At 44.4% G+C, this 18,438-nt stretch overlaps 8 protein-coding genes and 2 non-coding genes across 10 annotated transcripts; 6 read left to right on the top strand and 4 right to left on the bottom strand. All coding sequences in view use genetic code 12, as the record gives it.

Annotated features, from left to right (window-relative positions):
* Positions 1–314: 314 nt before the first annotated feature.
* Positions 315–386, top strand: CJI96_0001562. The gene has a single exon. It is a non-coding gene; the product is annotated as a tRNA-Asp (tRNA).
* An 11-nt stretch (positions 387–397) lies between these two features.
* CJI96_0001561 lies at positions 398–468 on the top strand. Its single transcript has one exon. It is a non-coding gene; the product is annotated as a tRNA-Gly (tRNA).
* A 287-nt stretch (positions 469–755) lies between these two features.
* CJI96_0001560 (uncharacterized protein) lies at positions 756–2,735 on the top strand (the record flags this gene model as incomplete). Its single annotated transcript, XM_029032218.2, has 1 exon — positions 756–2,735. One exon carries the CDS (start codon positions 756–758, stop codon positions 2,733–2,735), a length of 1,980 nt encoding a protein of 659 aa, XP_028892533.2.
* Positions 2,736–2,848: 113 nt separating this feature from the next.
* On the bottom strand, positions 2,849–5,653 carry CJI96_0001559 (uncharacterized protein; the record flags this gene model as incomplete). Its single annotated transcript, XM_029032217.2, has 1 exon — positions 2,849–5,653. The coding sequence occupies one exon, from the start codon at positions 5,651–5,653 to the stop codon at positions 2,849–2,851; it is 2,805 nt and encodes a 934-aa protein (XP_028892532.2).
* A 227-nt stretch (positions 5,654–5,880) lies between these two features.
* Positions 5,881–7,551, bottom strand: CJI96_0001558 (uncharacterized protein; the record flags this gene model as incomplete). The annotated part of the gene is made up of 1 exon (XM_029032216.2): positions 5,881–7,551. The coding sequence occupies one exon, from the start codon at positions 7,549–7,551 to the stop codon at positions 5,881–5,883; it is 1,671 nt and encodes a 556-aa protein (XP_028892531.2).
* Positions 7,552–8,060: 509 nt separating this feature from the next.
* Positions 8,061–9,335, bottom strand: CJI96_0001557 (uncharacterized protein; the record flags this gene model as incomplete). Its single annotated transcript, XM_029032215.1, has 1 exon — positions 8,061–9,335. One exon carries the CDS (start codon positions 9,333–9,335, stop codon positions 8,061–8,063), a length of 1,275 nt encoding a protein of 424 aa, XP_028892530.1.
* A 403-nt stretch (positions 9,336–9,738) lies between these two features.
* Positions 9,739–12,063, bottom strand: TSR1 (Tsr1p; the record flags this gene model as incomplete). The annotated part of the gene is made up of 1 exon (XM_029032214.2): positions 9,739–12,063. One exon carries the CDS (start codon positions 12,061–12,063, stop codon positions 9,739–9,741), a length of 2,325 nt encoding a protein of 774 aa, XP_028892529.2.
* Positions 12,064–13,805: 1,742 nt separating this feature from the next.
* CJI96_0001555 (uncharacterized protein) lies at positions 13,806–14,154 on the top strand (the record flags this gene model as incomplete). Its single annotated transcript, XM_029032213.2, has 2 exons — positions 13,806–13,897; positions 13,944–14,154. The coding sequence occupies 2 exons, from the start codon at positions 13,806–13,808 to the stop codon at positions 14,152–14,154; spliced, it is 303 nt and encodes a 100-aa protein (XP_028892528.2).
* A 460-nt stretch (positions 14,155–14,614) lies between these two features.
* On the top strand, positions 14,615–16,543 carry CJI96_0001554 (uncharacterized protein; the record flags this gene model as incomplete). The annotated part of the gene is made up of 1 exon (XM_029032212.2): positions 14,615–16,543. One exon carries the CDS (start codon positions 14,615–14,617, stop codon positions 16,541–16,543), a length of 1,929 nt encoding a protein of 642 aa, XP_028892527.1.
* Positions 16,544–17,345: 802 nt separating this feature from the next.
* CJI96_0001553 (uncharacterized protein) lies at positions 17,346–18,122 on the top strand (the record flags this gene model as incomplete). The annotated part of the gene is made up of 1 exon (XM_029032211.1): positions 17,346–18,122. The coding sequence occupies one exon, from the start codon at positions 17,346–17,348 to the stop codon at positions 18,120–18,122; it is 777 nt and encodes a 258-aa protein (XP_028892526.1).
* Between the last annotated feature and the right edge of the window lie 316 nt (positions 18,123–18,438).

Raw genomic sequence — 18,438 nt, 5'->3', positions numbered from 1 at the left:
AGAGTTGTAGTTATTTGTCAGTGATCTCCACCGCGCATTTTGCACCCATTTGAGGCCACGAAGGTTTGTCAGATATGAGGGTACAAACGGATAAACTCTTCCCTTGTTAGTTTATCAGCACAATTTAAGAGAATTAGTGTTAGTGTTAATTTCTCTTCTTTTTTTTTTTGATGAAAATCATGTAAAAATAACCCCAAGTGTTTCTTGTCCAACATTGAACCAACGTTTCACTGCATATAAGCACTTCATGTATATGCAGTATTAGGAAGCCCACACAAGACTTATATACTGACCGCGCGCTTAACATCAAGTTGTCCGAGATAGTTTAGTGGCTAGAATTACCGCTTGTCGCGTGGTAGACCGGGGTTCAATTCCCCGTCTCGGAGCATTTCCATCAGCGCAAGTGGTTTAGTGGTAAAATCCAACGTTGCCATCGTTGGGCCCCCGGTTCGATTCCGGGCTTGCGCATATTTTTTATCCAATTCTTTGAATCTTTGACCTTTTCAATCAACACTCAAAGTGTTGCTTTCCTGAACACTGCATAGAGGGCTGGTGTATTGAGCGCACTAAAAGTTTACACCTGGTGCTCGAGATATCGTCAAGTTTTCCTGCAGTATACACAATCACACTTCCTAAAATGGATTTCGCAGCCAGCCATACTGATCTACTTCTGCACCCTTGACGTTCATCGATGCCCCTGTCTCAAAATCACTTTTTAATCTAATTCACCCTTTTTACCCCAACATTGGCCCCTGATGATCCTTTCATCACCCCAGTGGCCGGACCCTGAAACCGTCAACTCCCTACGCTCCAGAGCCTCAGAGTTGTCCAGGCAATTCTCCTATGGCAGTTCTGCTTCCCGTATAAGCACGATACATAGTGGATCGAAACTACGAAACCATCCCACTGAACCCTCTCATATTCGTCAGCAAAGTAACCCTTTTGATGTGCTATACGACCCGGAATCGGCAAAAAACCACCCACCAGTCACTCGTTCGAAGAGTCCTCTATACCTTGATATCGAGAAAGATATCCACAATGGTCAATCTCCAAACAGAGGCTACCATGCCTCGAACGGGCATCCTACAATCACGGTAATTGATGATTCTCAACTAAGGCGTGGAAACTCAGTTGTGTCGACGCTGGCGTCTCTAAGGAATAGGAACAAAATTAAGAAACGGAACAAAATGGTCAGGAAGGAAGACTTACCAGCAGGGCTAATAGTAGATGAACTGGCGAGCTCATCTGAAGCAGGGTACAAAGCTCGCAAGAGTCTGAAAAAGACGCAGTCATCCAGGCTCAATTTTTTGTTTCCTGTTCGAAGAAAGAGATCCTTCAATTACTACCCCATCAGATCGCAGCCGAAATTCAGATCACCTAACGAGCTCGACGAGTTCTATCAAAAACACAACGCTAGAAATGTCGTCAGAGAATTGCTTCCTCAATCTATGGCTGCGTATGAGTTCACCAACCTCATTAGTCTCGTCCCGATCATCAACGTCTACCCCGATTCCATGCGCTTACCACTTACTATTCCTCGAGCTAGTAACCGAGGAAACAAACCAGATCTCTCTGTTGAAGCATCTCCTCATGAAGCTCGCCAGCACTCACCACAGAGGAAGTCATTGGCCCCACCACGTCTACAGAGGCCAGAACAGCTCACCTTCAATGAAAACCTCAACTTTAAAAACAAAATATACAAAAGCTATAAGGAGGCAATATTTGCAGGCAAATACTCCCGACCTCCACAGCTCCAGCAAACACATCCAAGAGAGGCTATGTATGTCACAAATAACGAGAAGGAGCAACTCGAAACTCGGCTTCTTTTTGAGATACTCTTAAGAAGAACTATAGCAGCTAAAATTGACTTTAGACTCAAGCAGCAAGGTTATCAGCAGAGAAAGAAGAGGCCAAAAGAAAAAGCAAGCGATAACTCGTTGAACACATCTTCTTCCTCGGCACCATCAGATCGACCGGACAAACACGTTAGGGATCACTCTCACCATGGAAGAGGGCCGAAAACTCCCAGGGGTACAAAGCCAAGTAATTCTCGTCAAGATAATACATCGTTACTCTCAGATCCACTTCCTTCGCCTCAAATTAGTTTCAATGCTAATATGTTTGAGCCAATGTATGAGGATTCACCTTCGAGCATGATTAATTGGGAACGGAAATTCTCACACTTAGAAAGACTTTCACCAAAGAGACAAAACCAGCAAGCATTCCAAAATCTTGGCGAACAGGCTTCACCTTCACAAAGGTTTGTGTACAATTTTGACAAAGTTGACTTAGTTTCCAAGAGGGAGAGGTCAACACCAAACTTGTCCAACGTTGCACTTTATTCCATGCAGCCTGTAAACCGATCTGAGGCGACATTGAGTTCTTCAGAATCTTCTGCAGAAAAGTTTCAGGTAGGCCAAAACTTTCATAGAGTGTCAGACTCGACTACGGAATCTAAGGGACATTCTCGTGGATCTGCATCCACCAATCCAGGAAACGGAAAGAGGACTCGTGATTCAGAATCTACAACAAACACGTCTGTCCTACAAAGCTTGGAAGATCTCTCTGAATCTGTTTTCGATTATTTGCGGTCAGAAGGTGCCATGGTTTATCACAGATACTCTCTTGAAGATCCTGGCAAACTCGCGGAGACGTTCAATTCCAAATGCTTTGAACCTTGCCCATCGGAGCAATCTAGTCGGATATTAAGACAACCGCCGCCTGAATTTGGCTGAATTGAGTCATAGTTACACGTAATACTTCAATAATTGGTCATAGCATTTAGCATCCTACAGCACATACAACCCATTTCGATAATTTGCATACTACAGTTATCGTAGCATTAGAATCATCTTCTGTATAGTTTCAGCTTCCTGTCCTTAGGTGGAAAACTGCTCATGCCTTTTTGGTCTGTGCTCGCAATTGAAGGCTCTGGCTGTTTGACTGTATCCTTCGGAGAGTCTTCCACGACTACCCAGTCTGGTAACCGATTTCTTGCTCGGTAGGCCTCATGCATCTCGTTTACCTTATTGAATTTGTCAGCCAACTCATGAATTTTTTTTCTTCTGGCTGACAACTGTGAACTGGTTGATGTAGGTACAGTGCCGGGGGTGGAGACCGGGGTAGTTAATGAGAAGCCAGAATTGTTGCTTTGACCATGGAAAGGTGCCAATGTTGAAAGACGATTTTTCAAGGTTGTGTAAGTCGAGGATTGTGGCATTATCATAAGTATACCATAAAGCGTTTTGTAGAGATGCGGATGCTTCTCCGGCTCCAATAATTGCAACCTCAATTTGAGGAAAATGGGTGTTTCGAGTAGCTGAATAAGAATATCGAGCTGCATGAGAAGTTGAAGTGTTACTTCCAGTTCTCCAAGGCATTTTATTATTAGGAATGCGAGTTCATAATTTGTCGTTAGTAGACAGATAGACAACGCACTTGCCGGGCTATGGCACCAACTTTGAAATAGGGTTGAGAAGAACACCCAATCTTCATTTCGCTGAAAGTCAAGGTTCTTGAGTTTCCGGCGAAGTCCCAGGAGCTCATGTGCGGTCAACAAAATGTTGTTCAAGGTAACAACAATGTTACCGACAAACTCTATGTTTTGACTCTCGAAGGATACTAATACTTCTGACAAGGTCTGGAAGATCTTTTCGGCGCTTATAGAGACGCAAAGTCTTCTTATCATAAATTCAACCTTACTCTTGGAGATTGTATTTTGTCCTAGTGCCTCATCAGCATGTCTCAATTGTCCATTGCGCTCCACACCATCAGTTTCAAATAGTGATATCAACTTCACCATGAATTCTTTAAAAAATTCCTGATTATCTTCAGAAATCTTGGAAGCCAACTGAAGAACTTTGGAGATTACTTCATTGCTCGCATCTGCTGAGGACCTCAAGAGAGCTGTCAAGTCAAAGAGGTACCTGTCTCCTGCGTCTTGTCCGTCGTTACTCTCGTCAAGACCAAAGAAACTTTCGGGGTAGCTCGAGTAGAGAAACATGAGCCAATCCAACAGAGTTAAACGAGCGAGTTCATTCGCGTTGTGTAGACACTCGCTCATTACCACTCTCAAGGATTTGTTGAGATACAACTCTGTGAATTCGTCTAGTATGTCCTTGTCAAGACCTTCGATTGCATCGTCACTGATATAGGGCGCCTCTGAGTTCGTCTCTGTGGATGTTTTACCGTCATCGCCGTGAGCACTTTTGTTGAGTCTCACTAGATATGATTGCAATGACTGATTAAAAGCTAAGAATTGAGATCTGAGTTCGAAATCCTTATGATCATCTGTCAAAGCAACGTTATGCATATTGATCGAAATACAATCCGGAAGAAACTTGGAGAAGCTAGTGGGTGTGATGGAAACGAGCTCTTGAAGCCACTTGAGAACTGTGGACTGAATTTCTAAGGATATTTCATGAGGTTCGCCAGAAAGGCTATTGAACTTAACATCATTAGGAGTGTTTGAAGGGTTCCTGAGGAACGAAAGTAAAATATCGATGATACGTGGACAATCGATGAAGATATCCTGACCGTCCACAAAGAGAGAGTCGTCATGTTGATCTGTAATATCATCGGATGTTTCATTCTGGAGCTCTTGATCGCCATTTTGGGTTGCGGGTCGTCTGATCACGGTAGTTGAACTAGATTTTATAGAAGCAGTGTCATTGGCCGAATTTTGTATGGAAAGATCGTTCATGCTGTCGTCGAGGGCTTGCTCCTTTGAATCTGATGATTTCTTTTGTCTTTCTGCCAACATATGCTTCTTCTTCAACTCATACTTAACTTTGTAGATTGCACGAATCTCCTTTAAAAATGTATTGAGGAGATTGTGAGTCTCAACACGAACATCAGATGGACAATTGTGCATCAAGAACCTGAGAAGAGGTTCAAGGAAATTTGGTAAGAAAGTGAGAAGCTCTAAGGATGGAATATCGTCGAATAGCTCTAACCAACTGAGCAAAAATTTTTTGGCAAATGGATCAATGGTGTACATTCTCTCTAACAATGTTGGAATGAATTTGGGCAATGAGAATGCCTTCAGTGTATCCTGAGGATTATTCACTTGAATTGCCTTGCCATCAGGTCCAACTCGATTCGATACAATGTCTGTCTCCTCTGGCTTCTGATGCAAAATAGAGACGTAATTTGTTGACTTGGCGGTGACAATGTCCTTGATCAATCTGTCCAAGATATCAGCAGCGTTCTTCACCGAGGATTCTGTATCGGTGACCAAAATACACAAAATATCAAAAATCTCATTGAAGTATAGCAAGATCTCACCCCTAGCAATCTTGGAAATATTGTATAAGGATTCACACGCGTAATACCGCACTCTAGCGTCGGTGTCTCTAAAGGTACGGAAAATAGGTCTCACTATATCATCCAAAAAATACGCAATTGCAAATGAGCCCAACGCCACAGAGACACTTCCTAAAGCTGTAATGGCACCCATTGTTGCTGAAGCCGAAACACCATCTAGAAGCTCGGTCAATTCGGCGATTATCTTGGAGATTGTGGGCGAGTCATTTCTGGCCAAGGCTTGTTTGGTGAACCCTTCGATTTGAAAAGCAGTGGCCTTCCGTCTTTCGTAGATGTGATTGGAAAGATCCTTGATTATCGAGGGCTCCAATACACGTCCTTCTGCCATTGGTTCAGGGAAACTTTTGCTGAGTCTTATCGGGGTGAGATCTATGGATCGGTGTGAGTAGCGACATGCAATTATGCAGTAGCCTACTCCTACATTGGTTACTACAAAGACGCTATATTTGTCAAGATACCCAATAAGTTTAACCTAAAAAAATAAATCTAATGTACACGAGATGTCAATGAAGTAGTCATAGCGACTGATGCAGTGATGTTTCAAGCGGGAAAGATTTAGCAGCGGACTTCGGGGTTTCCCGCATCATATGATCTCCCTGGCTTACTGAAAGGCTGCTCCTGCTGCTGCTGATGCTGCTCGTTAAATCGGCGCTTCTTCTTGCAGTTTTGTGCCTCTTTAGACCATTTCCCCAAATAGAAGAGATCGTCTTGTTCTTCCTCCTTCAGATCTTGGCTATCGACCTCAATCTGATCGTAATCGTATTCGTCGGGTTTAAAAACCCCATTTGGTTGGTCTCCCGGTATGTTTGAGAGATGTTGTTCATGTGCAAAGGGTTTGTCTGGCTGATCGTCTGCTTTTCCAGGCAAAACTTTCGAGAGTGTAGCAATGTCTTGAATACTAGAAAACTGGTCTAGTGAAGGGATCTGAACATTGAACTTAATAAATAAATCTCCACGCTTCAAATGAGAAGCGTCACCGTCTAAATCGTCGCTCTGAAAATACCTTCCATTTTTGATATTGTGATTAATGGGCATACCCATTCCCTTGACGATTTTTGGGCTGTTCGGATTGATGGAACCGACAATTTCTCCGTGCTTGATCTCAGAATTGATAGAATCATTGATGGCATCGTTACCATGAACATTCACATAGATCTTGAGATCCTCACCTGGATTGATGAAATCATGCACAACAACATAACCACCAATCATGGCAGTCCTGAGGTCGATGTCCTGCTCCAAATATAGGTCGTTGTTACGTCTCACGAGAGAGGGATGTGGCACTTCTTGAAGGTGGATTATCACATCGCCAGGAATCATGTTTTTGCCTTCATCCGCCATGCCTTGAATGATACATTTATCTCCGCTCTTCAGACCAGGCAATATCTGCACATTGAGGATCTTTCTCTCCATCACGTAGCCGCCATCACATTCACGGCACCTTTCATTTGGAGCACTAAACGTGCCTGTGCCTCTACATGTCTGGCAAGCGCTAACTTCTTGAATGTGCGACATTCTATTGGTGATGGTAACCATGACTCGGCCCGATCCTTTGCACTGCCGGCAAACTTTCGGGTTCAAGCTTCCGGAACCGTCGCACTTGGCGCACTTAGCACGTCTAGGAAGCTGGAATTTGGCCAACCTGCCGAAATACATATCTGATAAAGTCACTTTGAATGTGTGCTCGATATCAGCACCCTGCTGAACTCTGGTTGGCGCTGCGGGCGCAGGCTGCACCACACGTTTGCCGCCTGCGTTCATGTTCATATTGAAGTTCATGCCCATGCTGCCAGCAGCACCGGTCATTGGAGAGGATCCGAAGAAACCAAAATGGTCATCAAATGGCGAGCTCGAGAATACCGAGTTCATGTCATCAAACATTTGCGCAAACAAGTCCTGTTGGAATGGAAACCGACCAAAGCCCCCTCCTCTGCGTTGGCTCTGTCTTTGCTGCTGCTGTTGCTGTCTCTGGCGTTCTTGCTTCGAAGCAGCGGTGCCGTCGAGCCCATCAACGCCGTATGCGTCGTAAACGCTTCTTGTGTGTGGTTCTCTTAGAATCTCATATGCTCGTGTAGCCTCCTTGAACTTTTCTGTGAGCTCTGGATCGTGATTGGTTTTATCCGGATGGTACTTGAGAGCCACCTTTTTGTATGCTCTGCCGATCTCGTCCCCGGAAGCTGAAGGGGACACGGCTAGTAAGTCATATAGGTAAGTCTCGAGCACCATAAAGCATAAAGGAGTGTCTTTGATGAAAGTATATCGTCAGAAGGTGGACCTTTACAATGTGGTCCAGCGCGCTATATATGTATCGTTACTTCTGGAAGTTCGATCGCCTTCTTTCTAGCGCGTGGAGTGCATACATGCAACCGGTCCATGCAGCAGCGCGTGAAGTGATGGAGCATCTTTTGAGTTTGTGGCGATTGCAACAGCGAAATATTCTTAGCGATTGTTGCTGGTCGTTTAGGTCACCTTCTTTGCGTCTCGATGTCATTCTTTACTGCCGTTTCTTTACCTCTTTTTCAGTGCTCATTGAGAACAAGTCGGGGATGAGGTTCGGGTTTCCTCGCTATCAATGGCTGCAACATGTAAGCGCGACGTTTAAGCCTATCCAGGGGAGGCTGCCTGCAATCACAGAGGGGCGAGAGAGAATCGTAGTAGCATCGTGGAAGAGGCAAATATATTTGCAAATGCTTACCATTGATGACATTGACTAGAACTGCCGTTACACAGTCATCTCACTGAAGGAGCTCGTCTCTGAAGTGAGCTTGGTAATTGACCTTCTTTGTCTTCTTCCTTCTCTCGTGGATGTTTCTCGCTCTTTGCTCGATTCGCTGGACATCCTTCTCCTGTTTGGCAACATCAAGCAGCGTGAGCCCTGGTGCAAACCGTCTGTCAACGAGAGCTACCGTCTTAGTCAGCTCAGGAACATCTCGAGGCACCAAGCTCGTGACAGACAGACGAGGCTGCCTGCTTTCTCTGTGCAGAATCCGTGATCCCGAGGGAAGAACAAGCTCTCTTGAATACGGGGTGTAATTTGGTGAATCTTCAACCTCAACTAGGGTATAGTCCAGGGGTCCACGCTCATCAGAAAAGGTGACTCTCTTTTTCGTGCCAGCGGAGTCAGGCAGTGCTGAAGCTAGCGAGAAATCATAGAATTCTTCAAAAATTTCCTTCTCCTCCTTAGACTCATATGGCATGCGGCAATGACCTTTTGAAATCATGTGTTGTCTAATGCTCTCCAATGACTTGCCTTCAAATCCACAGGTGAGGCATTCATGATCGATACTGATCACCTCGTTAAGAAACGTGAGCAACCCATCCAAATCCTTCAAGTAAGTTCTCTCGGGAATATAGAGGCCATGCGTGTTCAGCATGTGTCTAACGTTGGCTTCAATCAGATGATTGTTCTTGTCACAGTAAAAGCAATAGTGATTTGGCAACACCTCAAGCGGCTCCTCAATTTCAGAGTCTGACCCACTCATGTACAGCTCATCCGTATCGGAAACGCCCCCTGTGTAATAAGAATCAGTTTCAGAGTAGTTCAACTCTGAACCAGTATCGAAGTCTCCTTCCGAGAGAAAATGATCAGATTCTCCGAGAGAGAACGTAGACGCCAATGACGCAGCGGGACTCACTCCCCTAAGAACTTCAACCTCTGAGATATTCGGCTCTCTTCCTCGCTCAACCCTGGCCATCTGCCTTAACTCCTTTTTCGTAATCTGACGCTGACCCTTGCCAGCTCTCCTTCTGTGGTTTATGTAGAAACCATACTCATCTTCCTCCTCATCAGAACTGTGAGCTGAGCTTTGAGTCGCTAGCACTTTTTCAGCAAACACATCGGAAGAAATCAGCGGTAGTCCCGATACTCTTCTCTTAAGATTGTATCTGTGCCATTCGGTCTTCATGTGTTGCCTTTGCAAATCTGCACTCACGAACCGAACACAGCATGAGTTACAGGTGAACCCGGCGGTGGCTGGGGTAAAGCCCTGGGGTATTGTTGATGCACCCATAGTTGGATATTTCTGTTGGAAAGAAGCAAGCTGTGAACAGTGATGAAGAGTGTAGGAAAGGGTGCGAGAATATGTAGTAGTAGATAAGCTTTGGTCTAGAAGAAAAAGTACAAATTGTAAGGGGTGTACAATGGAACGAGGAGGAAAAAAAAAAAATTCTTGAAATCGTACGTAGGAAATGGTTCGATTACGATTTACGAGTGGGTTTCGTCATCCCAAACTATCGGAGTCTGTGCAATGGAGTTCCGACGTTAGCGGTCACGCTTCTGCCCACCGGTCTAATCGAATGTAATTGAGGTTGTTTATCTCGCCTCTTTAACAAATAAAAAAAGGCTTCTCGTAAGTCGTAGACATGATTAATCGTAGCTTGGAAATATCCTCCGCATGTCTATTTACTATACAATTATGCAACCCAGTTGTGGGACACTGAGGGCCACACCCGCTTATACAAAGCCATGGCAACCACGTCCTGGGCAGTGAGACGTCCATCGAATGTACACTTGAAGTAACCATGAGTACCCAAGCTCTCCTTGATAAATCCAGTTCTACCCGACTTTGTGAACAATGGCACAGCCTTGAACCAGTTGATGTCTTCAGCGTTGAAGAACATGTACCTGACGGTGACAAGACGTCTGTGGATCTTCACAGGATGGCCTGTCAACACGACTCTTTCAGCCACCACTCTTGTGTGGTCACAGTTCAAGAAGGTTCCTTGTCCAACGAGTTCTAAACCACCTTCGGCATTAGCCTTAAAGAAAATAGCAGGAGCATTATGGAACATTGGCGGGGCAATGGTGGTGGCAATACTAAGCTCGCCATGGTGAGCAAATCTTTCACTCTTGTGAACGTTGTTTGAAGTGTTGGAAGCTTGATTAAAGCTTGGGTTGATGACCTGTCTCCGGAAGCCATACTGCACTATGAGCTGCTCTCCAGAAGGAACAGGCTTTTCATAGTCTTCCCAAGTCTGGAAAGAGAAGTTGGTGACGGCCAACTTGTGTTCGTGTGGAAGTAACATGTACACAGCAAATGGAGTTACACTAACATCCACATTCTCCACAAGATTGGGGGGAGCACGGATATAAATTCGAATCTTCTGACCGGCAGAAACTTGAGCATCTTTGACTGCATCCTTCTGCAACCTGTTTCGAGTTGCTTTGAAGTTGTTGATTCTAAGCAAACGACTGTAAATAGATGGTCTTTCGGAGTCCTGCTCGTCCCAATCCCAATCGCAATTTCCAAGAGATTTGATGCCTCTGTAATGACCTAATTTCTGTTTTGCAGATTCTTCGGGCGCCAACTCAATCTCATCGGGAAATTCACGATCTTCTTTCTCCATCTCTCGGTACTGCCTGAGTTGTTCTTCTTCTTCCTCTGGAGACAACTCCACGAACATCTCCAGCTGGTTGTCACCGTACTGTGACTTCATGTCATCTTCTTCATCCATGCCGATTTCCTGAGGCCCGTCCTCGACGTTAGCATCCTCATCGATCATACCGTCCAACTCATCTGCGCTTTCCACATCAGAAGCTGCCTCGAGAACATCATCAAGGAGCCATTTGCTCTGATATTCGGATGTGCCTTTTGGAACTTTGAACCTTCTGTTGGTTTCATTATTTCCATCGTCGAAATAGTTCTTTCCTTCCATCCTCACACCGTAGTCTTCGTACTCATAATCGTCAGCATACTCATCCATAGCAACTTCTTCAGGGTTGAGTTCGTCGAGAGTCTCCTGATTTGCATCAGCATTGAACGCAGGCTGACCCTCTTCTTCCATAGCATTTTTGTGTTTGGCAATCTGCTCTATGCGTTCAACTTGGAAATCGCCATAGCCAGGAACGTGGACTAGTCTGTTTACGTTAAAGCCCACGCCTCTGACTGTTCCTTCCACAACTGCAAATCCGCCATGCGTTTCGTTTGGAACCCATGATACGCTATCAGCGACAAGGTATGACCTCGTGTCTCTCCAACTGACAGATTTTGGGAATTTCTGAGCAATGTTTCTAATACAATTGAGGCATTCTGAATCGGACTCCAATGCAAATAGTTTCTCATCCGTTGGGAAGAAATGCTTGAAGAATGAATGCAATGATTGACGGATATCCTGCTGGAGATTCTTTTTGGGGTATGCAGATATGACATTGGGTAAAACTCCTACCACAGAAGCTACACCTTGAGCAATAACCGCTCTCAAAATTTGTTCGCCGTACTCTTTTTCAACCTCTTGTTCTGCCGAAAGTCCAAACACGACGAAGTCAGACAACTTGGTCGCATCAAGGATGGAGATCAAGTTATTTTGGTCAGGCAAGATGAATTTCACATTCGACTTGAAGCGAGGTAAACGAAGCGACACAACCGAGGGGCTTGTGAATGTCACGTCTGGGTCTTCTGAAGATGCCTTTATGCTGTTGACCAATTGAGATGCTATGCCTGCTGGACTGATATCTGGTGTAAGGGCAATGACAGTGATTATCTTTTCGGCGCCAGAGGCTCCCTCAAAAAGACGCCTTATCTGTTTAGTCTCATTGATCTTATTCTCTTTGAGCTGTTTGTTTTGGTTTCTTCTTTCTAACTTAGATACAATCTTTTGTGCCTTGCCTGATCCAGGTGCACCTTTTTCCACTTTCCCCTTGTGTTGGTTCTTCAATTGCCCTTTCGATGCATGTCTCGATTTGAATGGCTTGTGGTCTTTCTTTAGCGTGCTTCTATGAGAATGGCCACTTCTACCCATCCTTGTTTATATGTATTTCCAGAGAAGTGGGTTCACAGCGATGAGCTACACCAAAATACTACCATGTAGCTCATCGCGACAGCGATGACATTAGGGCTACAACCCTAGCATGAAGGAAGGGTCCATATGTAAGCGCGCCTTACTAAATTTTGGTACCCGCACGTAGCAAATTTTTCTCAGTCTACCGGACTGACCTACAGTGCATAGGAAATTTCCATTATCTACTTCAAACGATACACCGAAAGTCTAACTAAAGTGTATGTAAAATTTCACCGTTGATTAATGAGATTGAAGTGAGAGACTGAAAGCTATCCTGTCAAAGAAATTCCCGTCCCCGAATGTGCCATATTCAAATGTCGTTGCTCCATGTTGAAACCCATAGCGAAATTTACATTAAATTCCACATAAATAAGTTGCGATTTGAGCTTTCATGATCCAAGAATGGCAGGCTTTTTCCTTTTAATCGTTCTTCCGTCTTCAATCTAAGAAAACCAAACGAAATAGTCCTCGGGTGTCACCACTTCTCTAGCTACTTGAACATATTACTAACAGACAGAACATGGCTCACGAAAACGTTTGGTTCTCCCACCCAAGACACTACGGTAAGGGTTCTAGAAAGTGCAGAGTTTGCGGCACTCACTCTGGTTTGATCAGAAAGTACGGTTTGGACGTGTGCCGTCAGTGCTTCAGAGAGAAGGCCAAGGACATTGGTTTCAACAAGTACCGTTAAAACCCATGTTATTGCTAATATAGTCATAGGTATCAGTACCTTTGTGGTTTAACTGTAAAAATACATCATCATTCGATAGGAAACAAGTTAGTGTAGTCTACTCGCATGAGGTAAGTAGTCAGTTCAGGGAAAGAACTCATAGACGCATGCCAGAATCAGTTAATTATTGATATTGCAATCTTTAGATGAACCTTTGAGATGACGAGATTGAGGTAGAATTTTGGTATGATGAGGATATGTCGATTAGCCTAAACGTTTGGTGGAATACTAGTGGATAATAGACCGGAGCACTCCTTGCCTTTGTGGCAACCTAGACTGGCGGACTAAAATCCGCTAAATGTTCATAAGACATTCATGTATTTAAGAAAATTATGATTATTGGAGAGGTATGTGTCCCATTATTCGACATTCAAAATCCATCGCCTCACTAAAGAGACCCGTCGGAAATCAAACTTCCTAGTGGGATATAGCTACTCTGGGGAATGAAATATTATAGATAATATGGCAACGATGATAACTTGACAATTTACATTATCTCGTCGTGGCAAATATTCCCGTTTACTTTTTGATTGAAGAAGAAAAGAATCTTATTTGTGCTGGATGAGCCGCCTTATATAGCATGTTGGGCTTCGCACGACCTCCTTTAGGGCCCTACTTGGTTTGAAACTTGTTCAATTTGAGACTTGATGATTTTTCCTCTTCCTGATCAAAAATTAATAGCTCTTCTATTGCGAAAGTTCTATTATTCCTTTCATGTATTTGTTGATAGTATCTCATCACACTTAACGACGTAGATTGTACGCTTAGGAAGAGATCTACCGTTTCGAGAATCAAATCTACTTTGGAAATTTTCTTGAACGAAGTTATTTTCAATTGCAATACTAGATATTTTCAAAATTCCATCTTCTCTTCTGTATCCTTGTTGTTCTCAAACAAATCAACTCCAATCGCCTGCACACGGCGATAGATCTATCATGAAGCTGTGTTCTCAATTGCCAACAAGTGCAACGCTATGTCTGGTAGAGGAGGGAAAGCACTCACAATAATCGCAATAGGTGCCATTGGCTGGTATACTGGAGTGAAGTTTTGGCAACCCTTGATTGTGTATGTTTCAGTTTGATTGCATTGCAGGATCTTTAATTAACCTTAGGGAACAACTCAAGAAAGACGGCAACCTACGTGATGATATCTACATTCGTGAGGTTGACGACCAGCCCAGTTCATGGAACGATGTTAAGACGACCTTGAAGGAAACGTTAAACCCTTCCTTGAAGGATGTTCCCAGAGAAGAGCTAAAAGATGACCTTCGACATGCTGAAATAAAGGTTGACTCTGTCGATAGCAAAGGCAATACAAGCTAAATGAGGCTATTAGGTGAAATGATTGTTTGGAGAAGTTTGCTTGCTGGGTTGACATTTCAAAAAGGCGTCTGTTGTTCGCGATATGGCATCTATTCATCGAACTCCCTGTCGTTAAACGTGGAAAGTAACAGGCGCAAATCGAAAAATATAATTCGAGTCTTCTTTCGAATGATTCAATTTGTGTATAGTTTGTTTGTCCAAACCTGAAGGACTTGTGCAATTTCCTGCGAGCTCAACAAGTACACTTTTGAGATGTAAATAGAATGACCAAGAAACTATAAGTAACGCTGTAAATGTTCAATTCATTGCAGATCGGCTTTTGATTCCCACACTTGTCTCTGGCTCTCTGTGTTCGTCTGGTTTGACTGCAACATTCTTATAGTCGAACTCGCCTGTATACGGTGGTACATATCAGGGCCATCTCATCGGTGCGTTTTCAAATATCACCAGGGTCGTACAAATGGGTAAATTGAAGAGAGGTAGGAGATCCCAAAAGTCTAGGATTAACCCAGTGGCTCGTAAGAGCGGCATGTCCAAACAAGATCTCAAAGACGAAACTACAAGACAAAAGAAAATAATCCCATTGATATCGAAGTTATCCTCCTCAGCTCCTAATGACAGATCCATGGGCCTTAGCGCCATAATGGTGCTTGCCGAAGATGCAACTATGAGGCGCTTACTTCTAAAAGAACGCCTAGTTCAAACAATCATGGAGCAAACTCTCAATGATCTGAACGATGAGATCGTGGTCGAGCTGTTCGGACTTTTACGGAATTTGACTCTTGAAGAAGGCCATGAAGTGGCAAAGTATTTATGGAGATCAAATATTTGGGCAGCTATCGAGAAAGCATTGGACAAGATTGAATCTTCGTTCGAGTTCTTAAATAGTAACTCGGACAAAAAGGTACAGAAGAAGAGAGCCCTCATGTTGTACGATTTCACAGAGAACCTTTTGTCCCTTATTGTTGCCATTGCATCGAGCTCAGAGGAACTTTATGACCACGTTTACCAGAGAATTGATAGAGTGCTTAATCTTGTGGTAATCCTATTATCATTCAACTCCCCTGAACTCAAAACATCACTCAAACTTTTCAACGCGCTTCTAGATCTCGTGTACGAGTTCGCATCCGAATCTTCTGAATTTATCGAAAAATTACAAACAAATGAAAAGTTCTCCTTGGAACACTTGAGTGATGCAATGAACCATCCATCCCAGGGAAAGAACCGTCTTGGAAAAGTCTACATTGAGGGCATTCGCTACCACATGTACGAGGTGGATCCTGAGACCAAGAGAGAAGCAAGTAAAGAAACTGCGTGTCTCGCGATTCTTGCAAGTGTATTCCAAACAGTCTCGGGAGTGCATCTCGAGGACATACACAAGAACATCACCACGACCAGCACTGAGCCAGTGCAGAAGGAACCAGAGGACGCAAGAGGGGACAAACCTAAAGATATTGACGTACCTTTTGGAGGAGCCAGCCCCGAAAAGGTACAGGCATTAGCAGATTTGCAAGCCATTGACGTAACCATTGACCTCTTTACGACCGTGTGTGAATACCTCGCAATCAACGAGAATGCAATTCAAGAACCTGTGCAGTTGGGCGGCGAAATTGTTGACTTGCTTCTCAACACAGCGTACCCATCATGCTTGCATTTATTAAAATTTGATCTCGAACACAAAGATGAATTGGGGCTTACACAAAAAGTTCTCACTGCAATCAACAATCTAAGCTGGCTCTTCGTCTCAAACGAGACAATACCTGTTGCATGGTATAACTGCGCTTTGGAGCTTTGGGACGTGGTAGAGAACGCTTCCAACGATGGAGATCTTGAGAGCCAGCGTCTTTGTCTCAATGCGTTGTGGGCGTTGAGCAAGTGCCTTGGACAGGATGTACAGAGGAAGGTTAATGCCGGTGCAATCAAGTCTTTGCTAAACAAATGCCAAGAGCTAGCCAGGAATCCGAGCTCGGGAGAAGACAGCAACGAAGTTGCATTGGCATTGGAGTTCGTCTTATCTTGTGTTGGGTTCGTTGGAGTTATTGCGCAAACCATCGGTGACGTTGAAATTACAAGACAAATTGGAGACTTCCTTCTTGAAGCAATTGGTACCTTTTCTCAGGAGAGTCCCTTCAAAAAACACGGGGTGGAAATTGTCATTGAAAGTTTAAACCTAATATATGACATTTTCGGTGATGCAGAGTATGCTTATGACATGCCAGTTTTTGTTCAGGGCGGGTACCTTGCTCGATTGGAGCTGTTGGAGCCAGCCGTCCGCAGTTGTTGCAAAAAAGTCGACAAGAACCGGGATCCCGAACAACGGGCCCGGGCTGAGGAGGCATGGAACAACTTGGCACGATTTATCGAGTACAAGCGTCACGAAAGAGACTAATTTTGTGACTGGCATCAGTGGCGCTTTTCAAGCACGTATAGTTGCCAGCTAAAGAACATTATTGTTGTTTTACCCGGACAAAAAGACTCTAAAGCAGATTCAGCCCCACCGGTACTAAGACCAGCTGCATGGAACAATAAAATCATCTTTCGTGTTTAGATTTAGATTAGCAAGTATAACAACCAGCATCAAATTTGATTTGAACGCGCCACTGGTGAGTGAAGCTAAAACAGAAACACTAAAGTTAGCGGAGCAAAATTGTAGTTTGCAATATCTGGAGTGCTGGTCGGCGTCAGTGTTCAAAATTGTAGTCCTCATAGCCCTGCAAAGGCGCGAAAGTACAGCGTCGTCTAAGTACAGTGGAAAATCAGACACCAAAGCCCCCAGAGACCCAAAAAATGAACCCATGGAAAACCTCAGCAAAACGAGACACGTTCAATTATCCTTTCGTTTTATTCACGGTAGAAGCACATTTTTTCCCAAAGTTATTTCTTTCCTTGCGGGGAAAACCGATGTGCTGTCTAAAAGTTTGAGTTAAGAAGGTCAGGTTGCTTATTTTGGCGCACTAACTAAAGTATTAGACGCCAACTGCGAGACCGCGACGCACGTCGCGCTTTGAGAGAGTTGATGCGATTCAGCAGGAGCTGGTTTTTGCAGCCATTCACCTCCCGGCCAGCAAAACAGATGTTAGCTTGCAACGACAAAGTTAAACAGTGAAATCTGAAACAAACTGAAGATTTGATTATAAAAGGAGGACGTTTTCTCCATCATTTCAATTTTTTCATCCACAAACTCATACACCATGAAGTTCTCTACTCTCGCTTTGTTCGCTACCGCTGTTCTCGCTTCCGAGGAGTTCGACCTAAAGATCGTCTCTGAGTTCAAGGACATCAACGGCTTCGGCATCTCTCCCGTTAGAGAGGGCGCTGGAATCAACTACTTCCTCGTCACCAAGGAGTCCGGGCCAAAATTCCTGTACCACGAGTCTGAGAAGCGACTTGTTCAACACGGTGGCCAGGTTGGCGTTGAAGCTGGTTTCCTCCAGGTTGGTGAGGCGGTTAATCCTGCTGTTGCCACCTTCAACCACGAAGGTATTCTCGATGTTGGCCACCAACTCTGGGCCTGCAAGGGTCTCGACGACCCAGCCGGGGAGTTGAAGCACCACTATGGCGTTGCCGCTAGCCACGAACCTCCAAACAAGTCGTGCCATAAGATTAATCTCTCCAAGGGCGGAAAGGGGCACGAGCCATCACATGGATGGAACAAGACGACCGTCACCGACCACATCACAGTCACTGGCTACACCACCTACTGCCCTGAGCCTACCACCCTCACAGTGACCACATGTGTTGAACACAAATGCGGTCCTAAGCACATTACTGTCGAGAAGCCAAAGACCATCACCATTACCGAGGAGTGTGTTGTGCCGGGGACCCCAGGTGCCACTCCGCCAGTCGAGACCCACCCACACACCAAACCCTCTTCAGTTGCTCATGTGTCCTCCTTCGAGGGCGGAGCCGCTAAGCAGGTTGCCGGTGCTTTTGCTGGAGTTGCTGGGTTGATTGCCATGATGATCTAAAGTTCTTTTTGTTTACTGGAAAATAAGTTACCACCTTCGCCGGATAGTTGTTTATTATTCACCAAACTTTTCTTTTTCTTTTATTTTCTGCTTTGAATCACTTTTCTATCAATAGTTTTTGAACAAGAATCACTTATTAAAGCTCCCCTCGTAGCCTCTCCGCTTCTCTTTCGGGCAGTATCCCTGCCTAGAACAGGTGGACCCTCCCACGTACCCATACCACTGAAAGGATACAGGAAAAATTCTAAAGCCTACTTTCGAAATTTACGCTTCAACTTCAAAGCCTCTTATCTTCGAGCCTTGGTTGTCGCAGGTT

Source organism: Candidozyma auris, chromosome 2, assembly GCF_003013715.1.
Source record: "Candidozyma auris chromosome 2, complete sequence".
NCBI lineage: Eukaryota > Fungi > Ascomycota > Pichiomycetes > Serinales > Metschnikowiaceae > Candidozyma > Candidozyma auris.
Note: the sequence above shows the minus strand (reverse complement) of the source record. Positions and strands in the feature narration are given on the sequence as shown.